The sequence below is a fragment of the Schistocerca gregaria genome, chromosome 6, assembly GCF_023897955.1.
Source record: "Schistocerca gregaria isolate iqSchGreg1 chromosome 6, iqSchGreg1.2, whole genome shotgun sequence".
Taxonomy (NCBI): Eukaryota; Metazoa; Arthropoda; class Insecta; order Orthoptera; family Acrididae; genus Schistocerca; species Schistocerca gregaria.
Window position 1 is genome coordinate 532510491 of NC_064925.1, and position 22370 is coordinate 532532860.

The window sequence follows — 22370 nt, forward strand, 5'->3', positions numbered from 1 at the left end:
AAAGCGGAGTTATTGAACGCAGTTTTCCGAAATTCCTTCACCAGGGAAGACGAATGGAATATTCCAGGATTTGAAACACGAACAGCTGCTTGCATGAGTTTCTTAGAAGTAGACAACTTATAGGTTGCGAAGCAATTCAAATCACTTTATACGGGCAAGTTTTCTGGTCCACATTGTATACCGATTAGGCTCCTTTCAGATTGCGCTGACACAATAGCTCCCTACTTAGCAATCGTATACAACCGTTCGCTCACCGATAGGTCTGTACGCACAGATTGGAAAATTGCGCAGGTCGCACCAGTGTTTAAGAAGGGTAGTAGGAGTAATCCATCGAGCTACAGACCTATATCATTAACGTCGGTTTGCACTAGGGTTTTGCAGCAAATACTGTACTCAAACATTATGAATCACCTCGAAGGGAACGGTCTATTGATACGTAATCAACATGGTTTCAGAAAACATCGTTCTTGTGCAACGCAGCTAGCTCTTTATTCGCATGAAGTAATGGTCGCTATCAACATGGGATCTCAAGTTGATTCCATATTTCTAGATTTCCGGAAAGCTTTTGATACCGTTCCTCACAAGCTACTTCTAATCAAGCTGCGGGCCTATGGGGTATCGTCTCAGTTGAGCGACTGGACTCGTGATTTCCTGTCAGGACGGTCGCAGTTCGTAGTAATACACGGCAAATCATCGATTACAACTGAAGTGATATCAGGTGTTTCCCAAGGAAGCATCCTGAGACCTCTGCTGTTCCTGATCTATATAAAGACCTGGGTCACAATCTGAGCAGTTCTCTTAGGTTGTTCGCAGGTGATGCTGTAGTTTACCGTCTTGTAAGGTCATCCGAAGACCAGTGTCAGTTGCAAAGCGATTTAGAAAAGATTGCTCTATGAAGTGGCAGGTGGCAGTTGACGCTAAATAACGAAAAGTGTGATGTGATCCACACGAGTTCCAAAAGAAATCCGTTGGAATTCGATTACTCGATAGATAGTACAATTCTCAAGGCTGTCAATTCAACTAAGTACCTGGGTGTTAAAATTACGAACACTTAGAAGATGCAACAAGTCCACTAAAGAGATAGCTTACACTACACTCGTTCGTCCAATGTTAGAATACTGTTGCGCAGTGTGGGATCCTTACAAGGTGGGATTGACGGGGGACATCGAAAGGGTGCAAAAAAGGGCAGCTCGTTTTGTATTATCACATAATAGGGGAGATAGTGTGGCAGATACGATACGCGAGTTGGGATGGAAGTCATTAAAGCAAAGACGTTTTTCATCGCGGCGAGATCTATTTACGAAATTTCAGTCACCAACTTTCTCTTACGAATGCGAAAATATTTTTTTGAGCCCAACTTTCATAGGCAGGAATGCTCATCAAAATAAAATAAGAAAAATCAGAGCGTGAACAGAAAGGTTTGGGTGTTTGTTTTTCCCGCGCTGTTCGGGAGTGGAATGGTAGAGAGATAGTATGATTGTGGTTCGATGAACCCTCTGCCAAGCACTTAAATGCGAATTGCAGAGTAATCATCTAGATGAAGATGTGCAAGTAGAATGGAAGCCTTCTTTTTGCTAATATTTTTCTCCTAATACTTCTTTTACAGAGGACTTCTGTTACAGAAGACTAAGGAATTTAGTTAATAGAGAAGGTCGGAAAGCAAAAGAAAATTTTCTTGAAGAAATGTGTACAAAATGCCAAGAGAAAAAAAAAAGGCTGACATTGAAATAAGTGTCCAAGGAATAGAAAAGAAACTGAAATCACTCAACAGAGGAAAGTCCACTGGACCTGACGGGATACCAATTCGATTCTACACAGAGCTCGCGAAAGAACTTGCCCCCCTTCTAACAGCCGTGTACCGCAAGTCTCTAGAGGAACGGACGGTTACAAATGATTGTAAAAGAGCATAGGTAGTCCCAGTCTTCAAGAAGGGTCGTCGAGCAGATGCGCAAAACTATAGGCCTATATTTCTGACGTCGACCTGTTGTAGAATTTTAGAACATGTTTTTTGCTCGAGTATCATGTCGTTTCTGGAAAGCCAGAATCTACTCTGTAGGAATGAACATGGATTCCGGAAACAGCGATCGTGTGAGATCCAACTCACTTTATTTGTTCACGAGACCCAGAAAATATTAGATACAGGCTCCCAGGTAGATGCCATTTTCCTCGACTTGCGAAAGGCGTCGATACAGTTCCACACTGTCACCTGATAAACAAAGGAATAGCCTAAGGAATATCAGACCAGCTGTGTGGCTGGATTGAAGAGTTTTTAGAAAACAGAACACAGCATGTTGTTCTCAGTGGAGACGTTAAAGTAACCTCTGGTGTGCCACAGGGGAGTGTTGTGGGCCATTGCTTTTCACAATACATATATAAATGACCTAGTAGATAGTGTCGGAAGTTCCATGCTGCTTTTCGCGGATGATGCTGTAGTATCCACATAAGTCGCAGCATTAGAAAATTGCGGTGAAATGCAGGAAGGTCAGCAGCGGATAGACACTTGGTGCAGGGAGTCGCATCTGACCATTAACATACACAAATGTAATGTAATGCGAATACATAGAAAGAAGGTTCCGTTATTGTATGATTATATGATAGCGGAACAAACACTGGTAGCAGTTACTTCTGTAAAATATCTGGGAGTATGCGTGCGGAACGATTTGAAGTGGAATGATCATCTGAAAATATTGTTGGTAAGGCGGGAATCAGGTTGAGATTCATTGGGAGAGTCCTTAGAAAATATAGTCCATCAATAAAGGAGATGGCTTACAAACCACTCGTTCGACATATACTTGAATATTGCTCATCAGTGTGGGATCCGTACCAGGTCGGGTTGACGGAGGAGATAAAAAAGATCCAAAGAAGAGCGGCGCGTTTCGTCACAGGGTTATTTGGTAAGCGTGATAGCGATACGGAAATGTTTAGCAAACTCAAGTGGCAGACTGTGCAAGAGAGGCGCTCAGCAACGCGGTGTAGCTTGCTGTCCAGGTTTCGGAAAGGTGCGTTTCTGGATGAGGTATCGAATTTACTGCTTGCCCCTACTTATACCTCCCGAGGAGGCTGTCTGGCAGTCATTCTCCCCGCGAACCATACGCGACTCGAACAGGAAAGGGAGGTAATGACAATGGCACGTAAAGTGCCCTCCACCACATACTGTTGGGTGGCTTGCGGAGTATAAATGTTGATGTAGATGTAGAATAGAAAATGAAGACGGGAAAATGGTGTTTGGTGAAACCATGGTGAAGAGATGGAAAGAATACATAGAGGAGTTGTATGCCGGAACACGTCTTTCGGAGGAAGTAATAGGAAGGGAAGAGCAAGTAGACGAAGATGACAAGTGAGATCACATTCTGCAAGAAGAATTTAACAGTGTTCTACAGGGTCTACGGGACAACATACCAACGGGTATGGATGGCAACCGTGCAGAACTAATAAAGAATGCTGGTGACAACATGAAAATGATGCTGCTTAAACTTATTAAATCCATCTGTAACACAGGAGAGATACCGTCAGACTTCCAGAAATGTATCATTGTTCCTATACCAACGAAGGCAGCAGCTACAAAATGCGAACAGTACCGAACTCTAAGCCTAATATCACATGCATCAAAAATTCTCACAAAAATTGTTCTGAAGAGAATTGAAGAGAGGGTGGAGGATATGCTGAGTGAAGATTAGTTTGGTTTCAGAAGGTGATTGCGAACAAGAGAGGCGATTCTGGCACTGAGACTCCTTATTGAAAAGCAATTACAGAAACATAAAGCAAGTTATATTGCCTTTGTAGACATGGAAAAGACATTTGATAAAGTTATCTGGCAAGAGATGTTCAGAGTGCTGAGGAAAAGTAGAATAGAGTACAAAGACATCCGTGTGATACTCAGCTTCAATAAGAATGAGGTGACAGTGATTAGGAACTGTCACCATGAACAAGAAGTAAATATTAGAAAAGGGGTAAGGCAAGGATGTCCCCTCTTACCACTTATATTCAACGCTTACATCTAGGAAGCTATAGATCAAGTTCGAGAAGCTACTGAGGTGGGGATCAAAATTAATGGGCAGAAGATAGACATGCTAAGTTATGCAGATGGTATTCCTATAGTCACAGAGACAAAAGAAGATTTCCCTAAATCGCTCCAGGCAAATGGCAGAATGTTTCTTTTGAAAAGGCACAGCCGACTTCCTTCCCTAATCCGATGAGGCAGATGACCTCGCTGTTTCGTCTCTTCCCCCAAACAACCCAACCACAACCCAACAAAAGAAGATCTAGAGGAAGTACTCAGAACGATGGAAAAAATTCTATGCAATCAGTATGGAATGAGAATAAACACGAAAAAGACTAAAGTGATGGTATGCAGTAGAGGAGCAGAATATGAACCACTGAGAATGAGAATTGGAAGAGAGGAGCTGGAAGTGATAGACGAGTTTACTTACCTGGGAAACAAAATCAGAAGAGATAGTAGAAGCCGGAAAGAAATTGCGACCAGAATACAAAAGGCCAAAATTGCATTTAATCGGAGAAGGAATTTACTCACCAGCAACAACATCAGTCTGAAAATAAGGAAATGTATCATGGAAGATTTCATTTGGATTGTGGCCCTATACGGATGTGGAACTTGGACAATTGGAAGAGAAGAGAGAAGACGGCTACAGGCCCTGGAGGTATGGTGCTATAGAAGGATGATGAAGATCAGCTGGAGAGACAAGGTAACAAATGAAGAGGTGCTTAGAAGAGTACAGGAAACCAGATCTCTGTGGAGGCACATCCTACGACACAACAACATCATTGGGACAATAGCAGAAGGAGCTATAGAGGGAAGGAATCGGCGGGGGTGACCAAGGATATCAAAGATGCAACAGATCATGAGTGACGTTGGATATAACACATACGTGGAAATGAAGAGGAAGGCAGACAGAAGAGAGGATTGGTGCTGTGCTGCAAACCAACCTGAAGCTTGAACACTAAAAGAAAACAAGACTTCTGTTACACTAAGAGGACAGTGAATATTGCTCTGTGTATTACATTCGCTTGTCAACACTCTGCCTTCTTTGAACACACTGACGGAAATAATGGCAACACCAAGAAATAATCTAGAATAATGAAATTTCGGGAATGTATTTGTCTAGGTAATATATTTAAATGATTCTGATTTTTAGATCACAGGTTAATGTAAGCGATATAAGCCATTGCAGATCAGAAATGCTGGTGCGTTAATAACAGGTGTAACTGCCAAAATGTTGGATGCTAGCATGTCAACGTGCGTGCATTCTACCATACAGGTGCCGTATGTCAGTTTGTGGGACGGAGTTACATGCCTGTTGCACTTCGCCGGTAAGTACAGTGACAGTTAATACTGGTTGTGGGCAATACTTGAGCTCGTGTTTGATTGGAGACTGATCTTGCGATAGAGCAGGCCAAGTCAACATGACACCACCTTGTAGCTCACGTAGTGTTAAGACGGTGGTATGTGGACGAGCGTTATCCTGTTGCAGAAAACACCCTATAATTCTGTTTGCGAATGCCAGCAAAACAGATCGAGTCACCACACTGACTCACAGATTTGCAGGCAAAGTGCGTGGGATAACCGCGAGAGTGCTCCTGCCTTTATACAAAATCACACCCTCGATCATAACCCCAGATGTAGATCCATTGCGTCTAGGCCGAAGACAGGTTGACTACAGGTGACCATCTGGCCTGCTGTTAACCAACACATGGCGCTCAGTGGCTACGAGGCAGGACAGGCTTTCATCAGGAAATACAACACAGCTCAACGTTCACATCACATCCGAACGAGTTCTCGCCAGACACCAGCGACAGCGCTAGTGGTGGTGGTTTTGGGTCAATGGAATGCACGGTATAGTGCTCCAGGCCCGGAGCTGTCCATCAAGTAACCGATTTGTAACAGTTCATTGTGTCACTGTGGTGCAAACTGCTGCTCGAATTGCTGGTGCAGGCGCAGTACGATGCGCCAGAGCCATACGCCGAACACAATGGTCTTCCAGAGCTCTGTCGTCTTGCCACCGTACATACCCGTGACCAACGCTGCTAGCAGTAGCGTACAGTGGACAAATTCCGGATAAGTATTTCATTAATATCACGGAAGGAGAGCCTCACCTGTCTTCCGCGTCGGGGTCGGCACCGGCCGAGAGCAGCGCCCGCAGCGCCGCCTGGTGGCCGCCCTCGGTGGCGAGGTGCAGCGCCGTCTGCCCCCAGCGGCCGTCCTTGGCGTCGGGGGCGGCGTCGCTGGCGGAGAGCAGCTCCCGCGCGGCGCCGGCCCAGCCCCTGTCGGCGGCGCGGTGCAGCGGCGTCTGTCCCCAGCGCCAGTCGGCGGCGGAGGCGGCGGCGCCCGCCCCCAGCAGCAGGCGCACCGCCGCCGAGTAGCCCGCCTCCGCCGCCAGGTAGAGCGGTGTGCGCCCCAGGCGGTCTCGCGGGTCCGTCCCGGAGGCGTCGAGCAGCAGGCGGACCACCTCGTAGTGGCCGGCGGCGGCGGCGCCGTGCAGCGGCGTCCATCCGTCCGCGTCCGCCGCCCCCGCGTCTGCGCCCGCCTCCAGCAGCGCCTCCGCAGTGCTCACGTGACCGCCGGCCGCGGCGCGGTGCAGCGGCGTCGCCTGCCACAACAGCGGCTACCTTGGGACCAGTTGATCTGTACAGGGGGTGCAAGCTAATTTCCGTGGTCGCATATCGAGTTGTCTACACCGTCAGATAGTGAGGGGGTCGGTAAGAGCGAAATCCTCTGTGTGCATAGCTGAGAGTCGTGCAATACCAGCCGGCTGCTGCTGTGATCTCACTTTCCGCTCCCAAATGGTGGAAGAATGCAGTGAGCAGAAGCAAATTTGTGTAAGCACGTGGATTGGAGTCGAATATCTCTTCAGTGCTTTTTCCGCTCTGAGTGCTTGATGGTGTTGCTGTGGCTCCTAGCGCAGGGAACAATTTTGAGGGTAGGTGCTCCTTTTTAGGGTAAGTGATTCATTTCACTGATATATCTCAGTTATGTATATTACGTGAGGAATAACATTCACAAAATATTTCATAATTTATTTAAAAGAACGTACAGTATGTCTAGATCCATCTTCGAGTTTGTCGTTACCTGACTGTCGTTCAGTATTTGCTAAAAGTAATATAAGTTTTTAAATTATGTTTCCTTCTTCTTACTTCCACTCAGATTGAAAAGGTGGAAAATGGGAAAAGAGTACATGGAAAATAAACTGAAGAGTGCACGGAAATGACTGCGAGCAATGTTATGTCTAACGAAAGGTCCTCGCAGTAGGAGCTTAAGCGTTTTTAACCCCTGGAATAGAAAAAGATCGTCATCGAAGAGTAGTTAGTAAAAGCATCAAAAATACAAACTAAAATATAGTTGAAGAAAGCTGAACTTAAGTCGGGTGCTGCAAAATAAAATAAACACGCAAAGGGTGCCCATCGAAAACCAATTATAATGCAAGGAAAGAAACTGGAATTTACTGGAGGTAAAGGGTTAAGAGCAGGGACTGAAAAGTGCATGATGTATTTGGAGTTATTTGAAGAAGACTGAGTGCTCTGTACTAAGTGCATAAACTAAACTAAACTACTCCTGAACAGGCCTTGGAAGGCGCAACGGTGCAGAGCAGCTGCAGTGTCACCATTAGCCCACAGGCGACAATGGATGTGGATATGGAGGGGCATGTGCTCAGCACACCGCTCTCCCAGCCGTATGTCAGTTTCCGAGACCGGAGCCGCTACTTCTCAATCAAGTAGCTCCTCAGTTTGCTTCACAAGGGCTGAGTGTACCCCGCTTGCCAACAGCGCTCGGTAGATATGGTGGTCACCCATCCAAGTGCTAGAGCTGCCAGACAGCACTTAACTTCGGTGATCTGACGGGAACACGTGTTACCACTGCAGCAGGGCCATTGCACCAAGTGTATAAGCTGGGTAAACGCTGGATCTGTGGGTCAGGAGAGCACTTTGTGTTTCATTTGCGACCTCTGTAAAACGATGAGCTAAATATTCGTGAACTGAGCTGAAATAACAGTAAGTTCCCATTCGTATTCGTTCTATTATTATTCAATAATAGTCAGTGTAGTGTATCACCAACGATTGATATCACAGAAGACACAGTGGCCGATACTGCAGGGCAGTTTCTAGAAGCCTTGCAATTGTAGCTCTTTCACTTTTGATGTCATTAAGTACTATAAATAAGAAATGAACATGTCTAGAGCTGAGAAAATAGTCTATTAATATTTTGATTAAGCACCAAAATTAATTGCAGAGTCATAAAACATAATCTGGCCTATACCGTACGACTCGTCCCTACGTTCCACGAGTAGTAGAATCCCACCAGAAAACAGGAGCCGTTTCATTGCTGCTGTCGTAAGTGGACCAATGGTAGTGGCGGAAGTTGACATGTCCTCGATATGCTGTGAATTCTTTCTCGACATACAGTTTCGAGCCATTTCCCTAACTCGATTAATCCTCCCATGATTCCAAAAATGCTAAATTACATTGACGGGAAAAGAATCGCAGCACCGAAAGATAATGAATATAAAGTAAAGAAATTCCTCCAGGTAATATATTTTAGTGGTTAAGATCGAAAGATGACAGTTTGATGTAAGCGCGGAATAAGCCATTGAAAATCAGAAATTCTGCTACATTAGTAATCGGTGTAACGATCACAATCTTGAATGAAAAGTGCCGGATGCCAGTTTGTGGGATGGAGTACCATACCTGTTCCACTGGGTCGCTCCATATAGGGACGGTTTTTACTGATTATGGACGACGCTGGAGTTGTCCGATGCGCTCGCGTTTAGCAGGCCGAGGAAAGATGTCGACACTATGTAGAGTATGTTGGGTTATGACAGCGTTCGGCGGATCGGTTCTTTCCGTCCCTTTACGACGAACCTGCACCTGGCTATGAGCATTGTCTCAGCAGATCATCAGTAGGGAAGCCGAGTGAAACCTACTGTACGTCGACGTGAACCAGGCTGCAATTAAAGTCACTAATCTACGTTTCGGGAGAAAGTATTCACACGAAATGAAAGGTTGTAAGTTTTGTCCTCAATTAATGTATTCTGAAACTTGGGTGAACAAGTATCACTGACAAGCCCGTGTTAGTCTTAACACAGTCAGTCATAATGCCTTTCACTCACGTTATCAAGTTTATGGTGTTGCATTTCCCGAAAACGTAATAGCTGCAAATATACTGATTGTTTTTGATTGAGAATGCTCGCCAAATATTAAGTCTGTCGGTACCAAATGGAGTCACAGTTTTTAGCCACCGAGCTGCTCAATACGCCACGCGGAATATATGTCTTTCCTCGTCACAAAACTCACTTAAAAATTCCGAAATTTCTACGAGCCCATCGGAATAATCATGCCGTCACTTTACCACACTTTTGATGTATGAAACACTCCCAGATACGGCCACTTATCATTTCCATCGGAACTACTACTGCACACGTCCGAACTGTGGCTAGGCTCCCACTCTTCTCTAGATTACTCTAAGTCTTCTAAACCAGCAGAGGAAGGCGCGCGAAGAATATTCCTTTTCCATTGGTCAGTTTACTCAACAGCCAATAGAAAAACAACTTTCTCCCACGTCAATCCACGCTTTTCGTCAATAACCAATCGCAAAGTAGTAAACCTTACGTCTGCACTTCTTACCGACGTAACTACAGGGTGTTTCAAAAATGAGCGGTATATTTGAAACGGCAATACAAACTAAACGAGCAGCGATAGAAATACACCGTTTGTTGCAATATGCTTGGGACAACAGTACATTTTCAGGCAGACAAACTTTCGAAATTACAGTAGTTACAATTGTCAACAACAGATGGCGCCGCGGTCTGGGAAACTCTATAGTACGATATTTTCCACATATCCACCATGCGTAGCACTAATATGGCGTAGTCTCTGAATGAAATTACCCGAAACCTTTGACAACGTGTCTGGCGAAATGGCTTCACATGCAGATGTGATGTACTGCTTCTGCTGTTCAATTGTTTCTGGATTCTGGCGGTACACCTGGTCTTTCAAGTGTCCCCACAGAAAGAAGTCACAGGGGTTCATGTCTGGCGAATAGGGAGGCCAATCCACGCCGCCTCCTGTATGTTTCGGATAGTCCAAAGCAATCACACGATCATCGAAATATTCATTCAGGAAATTAAAGATGTCGGCCGTGCGATGTGGCCGGGCACCATCTTGCATAAACTACGAGGTGTTCGCAGTGTCGTCTAAGGCAGAGTTAGTACCACCACAAATTCAAGAAGAATGTCCAGATAGCGTGAGGCAGTAATCGTTTCGGATCTGAGAAATGGGCCTATGATTCCTTTGGAAGAAATGGCGGCCCAGACCAGTACTTTTTGAGGATGCAGGGACGATGGGACTGCAACATGGGGCTTTTCGGTTCCCCAGTTCTGTTTATTGACGAAGCTGTACAGGTAAAAATAAGCTTCGTCAGTATACCAAATGCTGCCCACATGCATATCGCCGTCATCAATCCTGTGCACTATATCGTTAGCGAATGTCTCTCGTGCAGCAATGGTAGCGTCGCTGAGGGGTTGCCGCATTTGAATTTTGTATGGATAGAGGTGTAAACTCTGGCGCATGAGACGACACGTGGACGTTGGCGTCATTTGGACCGCAGCTGCAACACGGCGAACGGGAGGAAACCCGAGGCCGCTGTTGGATCACCTGCTGCACTAGCTGCGCTTTGCCCTCTGTGGTTGCCGTACGCGGTCGCCCTACCTTTCCAGCACGTTCATCCGTCACGTTCCCAGTCCGTTGAAATTTTTCAAACAGATCCTTTATTGTATCGCCATTCGATCCTTTGGTTACATTAAACCTCCGTTGAAAACTTCCTCTTGTTGCAACAACACTGTGTTCTAGGCGGTGGAATTCCAACACCAGAAAAATCCTCTGTTCTAAGGAATAAACCATGTTGTCCACAGCACACTTGCGCGTTGTGAACAGCACACGCTTACAGCAGAAAGACGACGTACAGAATGGCGCACCCACAGACTGCGTTGTCTTCTATATTTTTCACATCACTTGCAGCGCCATCTGTTGTTGAAAATTGTAACTACTGTAATTTCGAAAGTTTGTCCGCCTGAAAATGTACTGTTGTCCCAAACATATTGCAACAAACGGTGTATTTCTATCGCTGCTCGTTTAGTTTTTATTGCCGTTTGAAATATACCGGTCATTTTTCAAACATCCCCTTTGTCCATACCCATACTTCTTCGAAATGTTCCCACACTAAATCCTACTACATAACTCGTTAAACAATTATCTTCATATTAACCTTAAACACAAAAAGACATAATAACACTTTATGAAAATACTAGAACAGTTTATGAAAAACATTATATTACTTTAGTACATTCTAGTGGCCACAATCGAAACTAAAATCACAGTCCCCCTATCCAATATTGTTCTCTATCGGCGAATAAGTAAACTACGTGCTCGTCCAGTCTAGCGTCAGCATCTGTCACTATCCAGCTCTGGGACACATCTCCCACTTAACCACCTCCAAGGCAGGATCTTTATACGGCGCTACGCCTCAAGCGGTATGTACGCAAGCGTTATCCTGAAATGCCGTTCATTAATGGCAGCACAACAGGTCGAATCACCAGACGGACGTACTTATTTGCTATCAGGGTGCGCGGGATGACCACGAGAGTACTACTGCTGGCTTACCAAAGCGCACCCCACGCCGTACCTCTAGGTGTAGGTTCAGTTCATCTAACACGCGGACACTCGGCTGGCCTCCTCCTAAACAGCACACAGCCATCACTGACACCAGCTTTCATCAGAAAACACAACAGACCTACACATTACCCTCAATGAGCACTCGCTTGGCACCACTGAAGTCACAAATGACGGTGGTTTGGGGTTAGCTGAATGCACGCTACACGGCATCTGTCTCGGAGCTGTCTTTGAAGTAACCGATTGCCTACAGATCTTTGTGTCACGGTGGTTACAACTGTTCCTCAAGTTGCTGCTGCGGATGCAGTACGATGCGCCGGAGCCATACGCCGAACACGATCATCCTCCCCTTCGGTGGCGTCATGCGGCCATGCACAGTCCGGTCTCCTTACGACCGTACATTCTCGTGAGACAGCTGCCAGCTATCACCTACATTCCTGGCAAGTGTTTCTGCAGTATCGCAGAAGGAACATGCTGCTTCTGGTAGCCCTATTACGTGACCTCGTTCAAACTCAGTGAGGTCCTGATAAAGGCGTCTTTGTCGCCTTATAGACATTCTTGACTGACGTCAACTTACCACGTCCGATCTCAAAGATAACTAACACTCACGACCGTTACTGCGTGTGTTTAAGGCAAACCTGATTTGCAACTTCATAGCGGCGATATTAGTGCCACGCTTGTGCAACTGGTGTGACATGTGAGTAGACATAACGTTTCAGATGTTAGAACACGCCTATCAACTATCTTTTACGTTGCACAACTTCTCTCAGTATGCCACATTTACCGTCCTACTGTCGCAGGGTTTTTTTTCCCCTTAGCTCTTGCTTTGATACTTTTTTTTCCTCTGCCCTTACAACCGCTACCCTTCAATCGTTTTCGACCACTTCTATCTCCTGATGGACCATGTTAATGAGTAATCTTACCCAGATGCATGGACTACATCACAGCCCGCATCCTGTGACGCCTGATTCAAAAAACTAACATGTTTACGGAGGTGACAGTAGAACTTTTGGTTTGGTCACCACGTTGGTGTGGGCGTAGAGTGGCCCCATCCTTATTTAATTTAAACAGTGTATATTTACGTTCGCAGTAGAAGGAAGGATACTTGTCGCCTTCCATATTCCTGTTCTTGTTGTGGTCTTCTGTCCAGAGACTGGTTTGATACAGCTCTCCATGCTACTCTATGCTGTGTAAGCTTCTTCATCTCCCAGTACCTACTGCAATCTACATCCTTCTGAATCTGCTTAGTATATTCATCTATTTGCCTCCCTCTACGGTTTTTACCCTCCAAAATTAAATTGGTGATCCCTTGGTGTCTCAGAACATGTCCTAGCATCTGATCCTTTGTTCTACTCACGTTGTGCCACAAATATCTCTTCTCCCCAATTCTATTCAATACTTGCTCACTAGTTACGTGATCTACCCATCTAGTCTTCAGCATTCTTCTGTAGCACCACATTTCGAAAGCTTCTATTCTGTTCTTGTCTAAACTGTTTATCGTCGACGTTTCACTTCCATACATGGCTACACTTGATACAAATACTTTCAGAAACGACTTCCTGACACTTAAATCTATTCTAAATGTAACAAATTTCTCTTCTTCAGCAACGGTTCACTTGCCACTGCCATTTTACATTTTATGCCCTCTCTACTTCGACCATCATCAGTTATTTTGCTCCCCAAATAGCAAAAGTCATCTAGTACCTTAAGTGATCTCATTTTCTAATCTAATTCCCTCAGCATCACCCGATTTAATTCGACTACATTCCATTATCCTCGTTTTGGTTTTGTTTATCTTTATCTTCTGTCCTCCTTTCAAGACACTCTCCATTCCGTTCAGCTGCGCTTCCAGGTCCTTTGTGGTCTCTGACAGAATTACAGTGTCGTCGGCGAATCTCAAAGTTTTTATTTCGTCCCCATCGATTTAAATTCCTACTCTGAATTTTTCTTTTGTTTCCCTTACTGCTTGCTCAGTACACAGATCGAATAGCATCGAGGATAGGCTACAACCCTGTCTCACTCCCTTCCCAACCATTGCTTCCTTTTCAAGCCCCTCCATACTTATAACTGCCATCTGGTTTCTGTACAAATTGTAAATTGCCATCCGCTCCCTGTGTTTTACCCCTGCCACCTTCAGTATTTGAGAGTATTCCTGTCAACAGTATCAAAAGCTTTCGCTAAGTCTACAAATGATAGAAAAGTAGGTTTGCTTTCCTTTAATCTATCTTATAAGATAAGTTGTAGGGATAGTGTTCCATCACGTGTTCCAACATTTCTTCGGATCCCAAACGGATCTCCTTCGAGGTTGTCTTCTACCAGTTCTTCCATTCATCTGTGAAAAATTCGTTTACGTGTTTTGCAGCCGCGATTTATTAAACTGATAGTTCGGTAATTTTCACATCTGTCAACACCTGCTTTCTTTGGGATTGGAATAATTATATTCTTCCTGAAGTCTGAGGGATTTATCCTGTCTGGCACATCTTCCTTACCAGATGGTAGAGTTTTGTCAGGCCTGGCTCTCCCAAAGCTATCAGTAGTTTTAAGAGAATGCTGTCTACTCCCAGGGCCTTGTTTCGACTTAGAACTTTCAGTGCTCTGACAAACTCTTCACTCCCATTTCATCTTCATCTACATCCTCTTCCATTTCCATAATATTGTCATTACCCTGGTACAGACCCTCTATATACTCCTTCCACCTTTCTGCTTTCTCTTCACTGCTGAGAACTGGGTTTCCATCTGAGCTCTTGATATTCATACAAGTGGTTCTCTTTTCTCCAAAGGTCTCTTTAATTTTTCTCTAGGCAGTATCTACATTACCCCTAGTGATATATGCCTCTACATCCTTACATTTGCCCTCTACCCGTCCCTGCTTAGCCATTTTGCACTTCCTGTAGATCTCATTTTTTAGATATTCCTAGATTTCCAGAAATCATTTGAGAGAGTGCACCAGTGCAGACTACTGAGGGAGATAAGAACATATCGAATACATTTACAGATATATTAGTGGGTCGAAGACTTCTTAAGTAAGGGAACACGGTATGTTGTAATCGGCGGTGAGTGTTCACCAAAGACGTGGGTATCGTCAGCAGTGCCCCTTGGAAGTGTGACAGGACCGCTGTTACTTTCTATACTTGCAAATGATCTGGCTGGCAAGGTGAGCAGTAATATGCTATGCTCCTAATGTCGAATACAGCGTTAGCAGTGTGCCCCTTGACACAGCCACACCGATTAAATATAAAGGCGTAATATAGCAGAGAGACACGAAATGAAACGAGCATGTTCGGATTGTAACAGGGAAGGCGAATAGTCGTCTTCAGTGTATTGGGAGAACATTAGGAATGTGTGGTTCATCTGTAAAGGCGACCGCATTTAGGACACTATTGACACCCATTCTTGAGTATTTCTCGAACGTTTGGGATCTGCATGAAGTCGGATGAAAGGAAGATCGAAGCAATTCAGAGCCAAGTGGCTAGATCTTTTACCGGTGATTTCGAATATCATGCATCCCTTGGGAACTCAAATAGGAATCCATGGAAGGTAGGCGGCTTTCTTTTCTAGAAGCACTTCTCAGAAAATTTAGAGAACCAGCATTTGAAGCCGGTTGCGGATCGATTCTACGACCGGCAAGGTACATTCCGCGTAAGGACCACGAAGATAAAATAAGAGAAATCAGGGTTCGTAAGAAGGCGTATGTGCTATTTGCGAGTGGAACATGAAAGGATATGGCTAGTTGGGGTACAGGCTACCTTCCACCACGCAGCATACGGCTCATGGAGTAAATAGGTAGATGCAGACCCTCCCATCGACACCGTTGTCATCTGCACGAAACACAAAACCGGACTGGTCGTAGTTAGAGACGAGAAGCAACCGTACCCTTTCCGAAGAAACGATCCCCCACTGCAGAGATGAACAGAGATGACTGCTTTTACTGCAACTGTGATTGTGTAAGTTTTGAGATTACTTTACAAATCTTACTACTTGTGAAGGAAATTAAGGTAGAAGGACAGTGGAGGCAGATTAGATAAGGAAATAGAGGAGATGGGCAGAGTGACGAGCACGAAAAGAAAGCCTAGGCGAATGGGGCTGAAGACGGGAAAGGTTACGAGGAAGATGGTAGAGTTGAGAATCAAATTAGACAGCGGAACCAGAGGTAGATAGAGAAGAGAAATTTTGTGGTGTAAGGAAAGGTAGAGCGGGGGCAGCATGTATAAGGGAGTAGAGCAACGAGCATTAACAAGGGCTGTAGACAGTCTGCAGTATACAGAGCTCTCGAAACGCCACAGAAAATTTAGCCACAATTCTTCTATTCATGTTTCAGTAACCTGGTTATTGTTCTCAGAGAGTTGTTGAGATCTGTTAATGATGCGTTCAACCATACCTTAAAGTGAAAGATGTAATCACATGTTAGTCATATGCTTATCATATTGACTCATCTATAAAATCAAGGCAGCTGTAGCTATGGCCATAATTATTCTTTGCTTCAATTGCTCAAGACGATTTTTTGCTGAGACAACTTCAAATAACACTTCCTTCAATTAGTGTAACTCAGACATTAATCCATAACGGTTCATCGAACTTCACACTGTGTTCTATACAAGTTCAGATACAAAGATTGGCCCCCTACATTTCTAAGTAGGTAAGTATTGAAACTACGAGTACACTTTAATATATGCTGTCCCGTATTTCCGATGCACTGCAACCTTCAAAATGGTTCAAATGGCTCTGAGCACTATGGGACTTAACATCTGAGGTCATCAGTCCCCTTGAACTTCGAACTACTTAAACCTAACTAACCTAAGGACATCACACACATCCATGCCAGAGGCAGGATTCGAACCTGCGACCGTAGCGGTCGCGCGGTGCACTGAAACCTTAGAAAACAAGTATTTCAGTAAGAGGAAAGCCAATATTATTTCTCAGTGTTGACTTTGTTCTGCCCATGCCCGAATTTCGTCCTTGATTGAGCAAAAGCAAGGGACAGGACACTGGACTCACTTTTTAGGGCATTCTCATCCATGTGTAGCCGTACTGATTTCTTTTCTCCGTATTTTATCCAAGACTTCAAGGTGAGTGCTGCACCTATTCGTTTTATAGGTCTTAGCAGACTTTCTCCGACAATCTTTTGTATCTATTTCTCTTCTTTGTTTAATCAGTTTCCTGGTACTGGATTGAGAACAGTGTCGTTTCATAATTTCTGGGATATGATTAAACTTACAATTACATTTGGTAATTGTTAACAGCCGTTAATATTCCCATAAATATACCTGCAGAAACAAACGTCTTTTATAAAATGTAACTTACTTAATGAATTTTGATTGTCATCCAAGTAATTGCAGTATTTTAACCATCTTTAGAGGAGGTTAGCGAGCAGCGGGTGCGCAATGAGATTTCGAGAAACGAATATCGATACTCTACGTACCCATGATAAATTAGCGGAGTGTTAATACCACTGCGGTATGCATATTATGGCGGAAAATGCATTTTTACTTATATGTAAAATTCCCGTTTGAAATTATCTAGTTGTACATAAATCGTTAAAACTGACACAAAGAAATTTATCTTTTACGTAAGATGCTGAGAATTCTGTCGCCTGCGGATTCTCGAGATATGGCTTGTCACTTAAGATATTACAAATGACGAGTTCGTCACCTGCATTACACAAGGAAATTTGTGTGATTAGCGAAGGCATACTTTGATTCTTATGTAAGTAGTATTCGAGATTTCATATCAAGACAATTATTCGCCAAACAGGGGGCGACTATCTCTGAGAATTCGAATGACTGATGATTTACAGTGATAGTGCTAACAACGTCCTGGGATCTACAAGCTGCGAGCACGAACGCCCTTTGTCCTGATGCAGACGTAACCAAATTATATAACATAGGCTATTCAGACAGTTTTTCTACATGAATGATTGTTAATATTCAATAGCTAAAATTACTTGATTAAAACGTGTTTAACTCGAACAAATAATTTCAATAAGTTAACGGGATTTAGAGGCTCCGAATATCTTTCAGGTGTAGTATCCTAACATTTTCATTGTAGCTAACATAATTATGGTGTACATTAACCTTTACTGAGACATATATTTTCACATCTGTATTGAATTACAAATTGTCATTATTAAAAGAGGACAGCTAATTATTCAGTATCATAAGTACTATTTGTAAATTAGTCAAATAGGAACATTAACTCCCACAAGCCATATTGTCATACATGATGACTAATAACTAACGTTTGCAGAGTAAGCCAGGGAATGCTGATATTTCTGTCTCTATCTCCATTTAATATTTGCAGATTCAGCAGCGATGACGTACGTGAAACTAGACTTCAGTGAACCTCTTTTTATGATTGGGGTAGTCCTTTAGTTTCCGAGAGCTAATATAACGCTTATACAATTCTACAAAATATTATAACACTTCTAAAAGTTAAGCAGACGCGTACATCAATTTTACTTTACGTATATCGTGGTCTTGATGTGGAGTCGCCCTAACGATATGGTGAAACATGCTTATATGTGTTAAACAATTTCTAAAAAATACTGCTATTCCCTCAATGTTTCATTTAAATTAATTTGGTATGTAAGAAACACATTTAATATCAGCAGACTCGATCGAAATGCGTTTAGTTTGCAGTATTTCGTAGTCATTGCAGTAAAATTATGAATAGTAAAACAAAATTTATAGTTATGAGAAACCGAATTTAACACCAGGAAAAATGTGTAAACTCAAAATTCTCTCTCCCCCTTTCTCTATCTCTCTCTCTCTCTCTCTCTCTCTCTCTCTCTCTCTCTCTCTCTCTCTCTCACACACACACACACACACACTTTCACTCTCTATCGTTCTCGGTAAATCCCGCTCTTCCAGAGTTCAGACTTACGAGATATTTATCCAGGATTTCTTATATAAGCAAGAGAAAGTGCAACCACACATCGCCTGTCGTAAAGAAGTTCTTTCCAAAGCACAGCACACACACCTCGTACATTAAGGTCCCCTAAGTACCTCGTATCCTCCGACATACCTACGTGATAGCTATTGTCCTATTGTACTTTAATGTTAGCATCGTAGTATTAGCGCTTTCTTTCAAGCACAATACTTCGGTTTGAACGTTAGAAGTGACTCCTGATCAGAAGACACTCGCAGCTACTCTGGATACATTTATTCATATTAGAAATAAGGAATAAAACGTACCGCTACGATATGAAATAAGGATAAATTCTTTCTAAGGCCATTCCACGTACAAAGTGTTTCAAAAAGATTCCAGTTTATCAAGACTATATCTGCTAAGTGAACGAAAACATAAGCTTGTGATAAATTTCAACTTAGGCGTAGGATTGTTTACCCTGGTGCCAGTTGTAAGGGTTGCTCGTTTGTTCATTATAGCTTCTTCGACAGTCACGAGAACATGCTGAAAATTTCATTTTCAACTAGACCGAGCACCATCACAGTAGCACCGAAATATGAGAGATTTCTATACAAAAATATAAGAGATTTCTAAATAATGAGCAACGCCAAAGATGGACTGACCGTAAGGGCGTATTGTTATCGCACTGAGCCACAGGCCTAGAAGATCGCCTAATCTCACGGTATTCCGTCTGGGCTTCTACCCCTCCAACATCGATGGGCGAAGCGTGACGCCTTGTATAAACTGCACTGCGTGCAATAACTCCAGACACACTCGCGAAAGTATGGGACGAATTTGGATAGTGTCTGAAAGTTAGCCTAGCGTCGTGTGAAGGGCGCATCGTACATTTGTGAAACGTAAACGAAAACTTTTATCCTGAACCTAATTGTAAAAGACACGTGAAGGTTGTATGTAGGTGCATGTAAAATATATACTCTTGTATCATGATATGGTTATATGACCATAAAAACATTGTAGTTCTATGCGTAATTTAAATTTTGCAAGTTTCTATTTTTACTCAACCGCGTCGTACAGTTTGTCTAATCAAGAACAATTTCTTTGAAACACCATGTATCTTACACCAAAATTATACACAAATACAGGATGAGTTTAATCAAATCAAATCTGGCAGCGAAACCTCGCTGCAGCCAGTGGAACGGTGTTTATGTTCTCTGTAAATACTTGAACAGTATTACCGAGTGACCTGGTGGCGTATGTAAGGCACAGGAGTCGCTTTTCTACCTCCACATCCAATACATTGGTTGACTTTTCTGGGGACGCACGTTCTCGCAGTTTTAACAGTAAACCCTATTCCGATGCACAAACGTTTCTTGAAGCTTGTGCCACTAGAGTTACGTTAACGCTTTCCGTCTTAATGAACGAACATATGACGAAACGAACAACTCTTCTTTGTTTCATCTGTGTCAGACTAAGGAACATTAGAAAGGAGTCGAGCTTAGCAACTCATCCTACCATCGATATACGACTTTGTCACGGTTTTCGTAAATTACGTTGGGCCGGGGCCAGGCTAGATACTTTAAAAGGTTGCTGTAATTCCTTCTTAGTCCTTCTACAATTATAGTCTCTGATTTCTTCTAAACTATGCCATAATCTTTCTTCCTTCTTCCTTTCTCTGCTTCTCAACATTGTTTTAGTACAACAAGACGCCCACTCATTACAAAACTACCACAGCAGCCACAAAAATTGTTCAGTTTGACACACAAAATGCTGAAGAAAGCGTAACCTAAATTAGTCGTCTAGATTTTCCGAATGTCTGTATCATTAACTGCACGTAGCTGGTGGAGTGTTTCATTATTTAGATCAACGTACTCTAAATCTTACTTCAAATATCTTCTAAGAAAGTTGTCTGTATGACGTCACGTGATCTACATGTTTTTTGTCCGCCAAATAAATCTGCTGGCTCACGTCTCACTGATGTTCCCATTATCACGAGATGTGAAACTGGACACCTGTCAATCATTCAGCTTCATTCTGGAGATGGTGACCTTATCTGCAGTATCTCAGTTTCCTCCGCGCAACTGATACAGTTAATCACCTTGCGCAAAATCTAGTACAGTGTTGAAAAGGACGATATACAAAGCAACCTTTGCTAATCAACAAATAAAGATCTATATACAACGTTTCCGTTTAATACGCGAAAACACTGTAAAATGTCTTTCGTACTGTGTATGTATTGAGTTATATGAACGTTTTCATGGACCATTGTGCCTTCGTACCAATTCAAAGAAATTTCATAAGTATTCACCAAGATAACTTGCCACACACTAGGCACGACGGTATGTTGTAATTGTAAAACGTTCATGTCCTTCGAGATGGCTTGTATCGGTGTCCGTGACCACACTGTTACGAAACGATATCTACAACTACATCTAATTCTAGGTGACTACTCTGCTATTCACAATAAAGTGCCTGGCAGAGGGTTCAATGAACCACCTTCTAGCTGTCTCTGTACAGTTGCACTCTCGAAAGGGACGTGGGAAAAACGAGCACTTAATTTTTTCATTGCGAGCCCTGATTTCCCTTATTTTATGGTGATGATCATATCTCCCTATGTAGGTGGGTGCCAACAGAATGTTTTCGCAATCGGAGGAGATAACTGGTGACGGAAATTTCATGAGAAGATCCCGTCGCAACGAAAAACGCCGTCGTTTTAATGATTGCCACTCCAATTCACGCATCATGTCTGTGAAACTACCTCCACTATTTCGCGATAATACAAAACGATTTGCCCTTCTGTGCACTATTTCGATGTCATCCGTCAGTCCCACCTGATGCGGATCCCACACCTCACATCAGTACTCCAGAATAGGGTGGGCAGCGTGGTGTAAGCAGTCCTTTTGCACCTTCTAAGTGTTCTGCCAATGAATCGTAGTATTTGGTTTGCTCTACCCACAATATTATCTATGGTATCGTTCAAATTTAGCTTATTTGTAATTGTAATCCGTAAGTATTTAGCTGAATTTACAGCCTTCAGATTTGTGTGACTTACCGCGTAATCGAAATTTAGCTGATTTCTTTTAGTACTCATGTGACTAACTTCACACTTTTCTTTATTCAGGGGCTATTGCCACTTTTCGCACCATACAGATATCTTACCTACATCATTTTGCAAGTCGTTTTGATCATCTGATGACTTTACAAGACGGTAGATGAGAACATCATATGCAAACAATCTAAAACGGCTACTCAGATTGTCTCCTATGTCGTTAATATAGATCAGGAGCAACAGAGAGCCTATAACACTTCCTTGGGGAACGCCGGATATTACTTATGTTTTACTCGATGACTTTCCGTCTATTACTACGAACTGTGACATTTCTGACAGGAAATCACGAATAGAGTGGCACAACTGAGGCGATATTCCGTAGGCACGCAATTTGGTTAGAAGACGCTTAAGAGGAACGGTGTCGAAAGACTTCTGGAAATCTAAAAATATGGAATCAATTAACATCCCCGGTCGATAGCACTCATTATGAGTATAAGGAGATAGTTGTGTTTTACAAAAACGATATTTTCTGAATCTGTGCTGACTATATGTCAATAAATCGTTTTCTTCGAGGTACTTCAAAATGTTCGAATGCAGTATATGTTCCAAAACCCTACTGCCAATCGACGTTAGTGATATAGGCCAGTAATTCAGCGGATTATTCCTACTTCCCTTTTTGGGTATTGATGTGACTTTAGCAATTTACCAGTCTTAAGGTACGGATCTCTCTGTGAGAGAGTGGTCGTATGTAATTGCTAAATATGGAGCTATTTTATCAGCATAC

The 22370-nt window shown here is 43.2% G+C and overlaps 1 protein-coding gene across 2 annotated transcripts in view; it reads right to left on the reverse strand.

The window, feature by feature from the left end:
* The window catches only part of LOC126278357 (ankyrin repeat domain-containing protein 65-like), a 77204-nt gene that overhangs the window by 14957 nt on the left and 39877 nt on the right, over positions 1–22370 (reverse strand). For both annotated transcript variants that reach the window (XM_049978413.1, XM_049978416.1), the window contains one exon: positions 6112–6605. In XM_049978413.1, coding sequence (XP_049834370.1) covers positions 6112–6605 — 494 coding nt within the window. The remainder of the gene's footprint in view (positions 1–6111; positions 6606–22370) is intronic.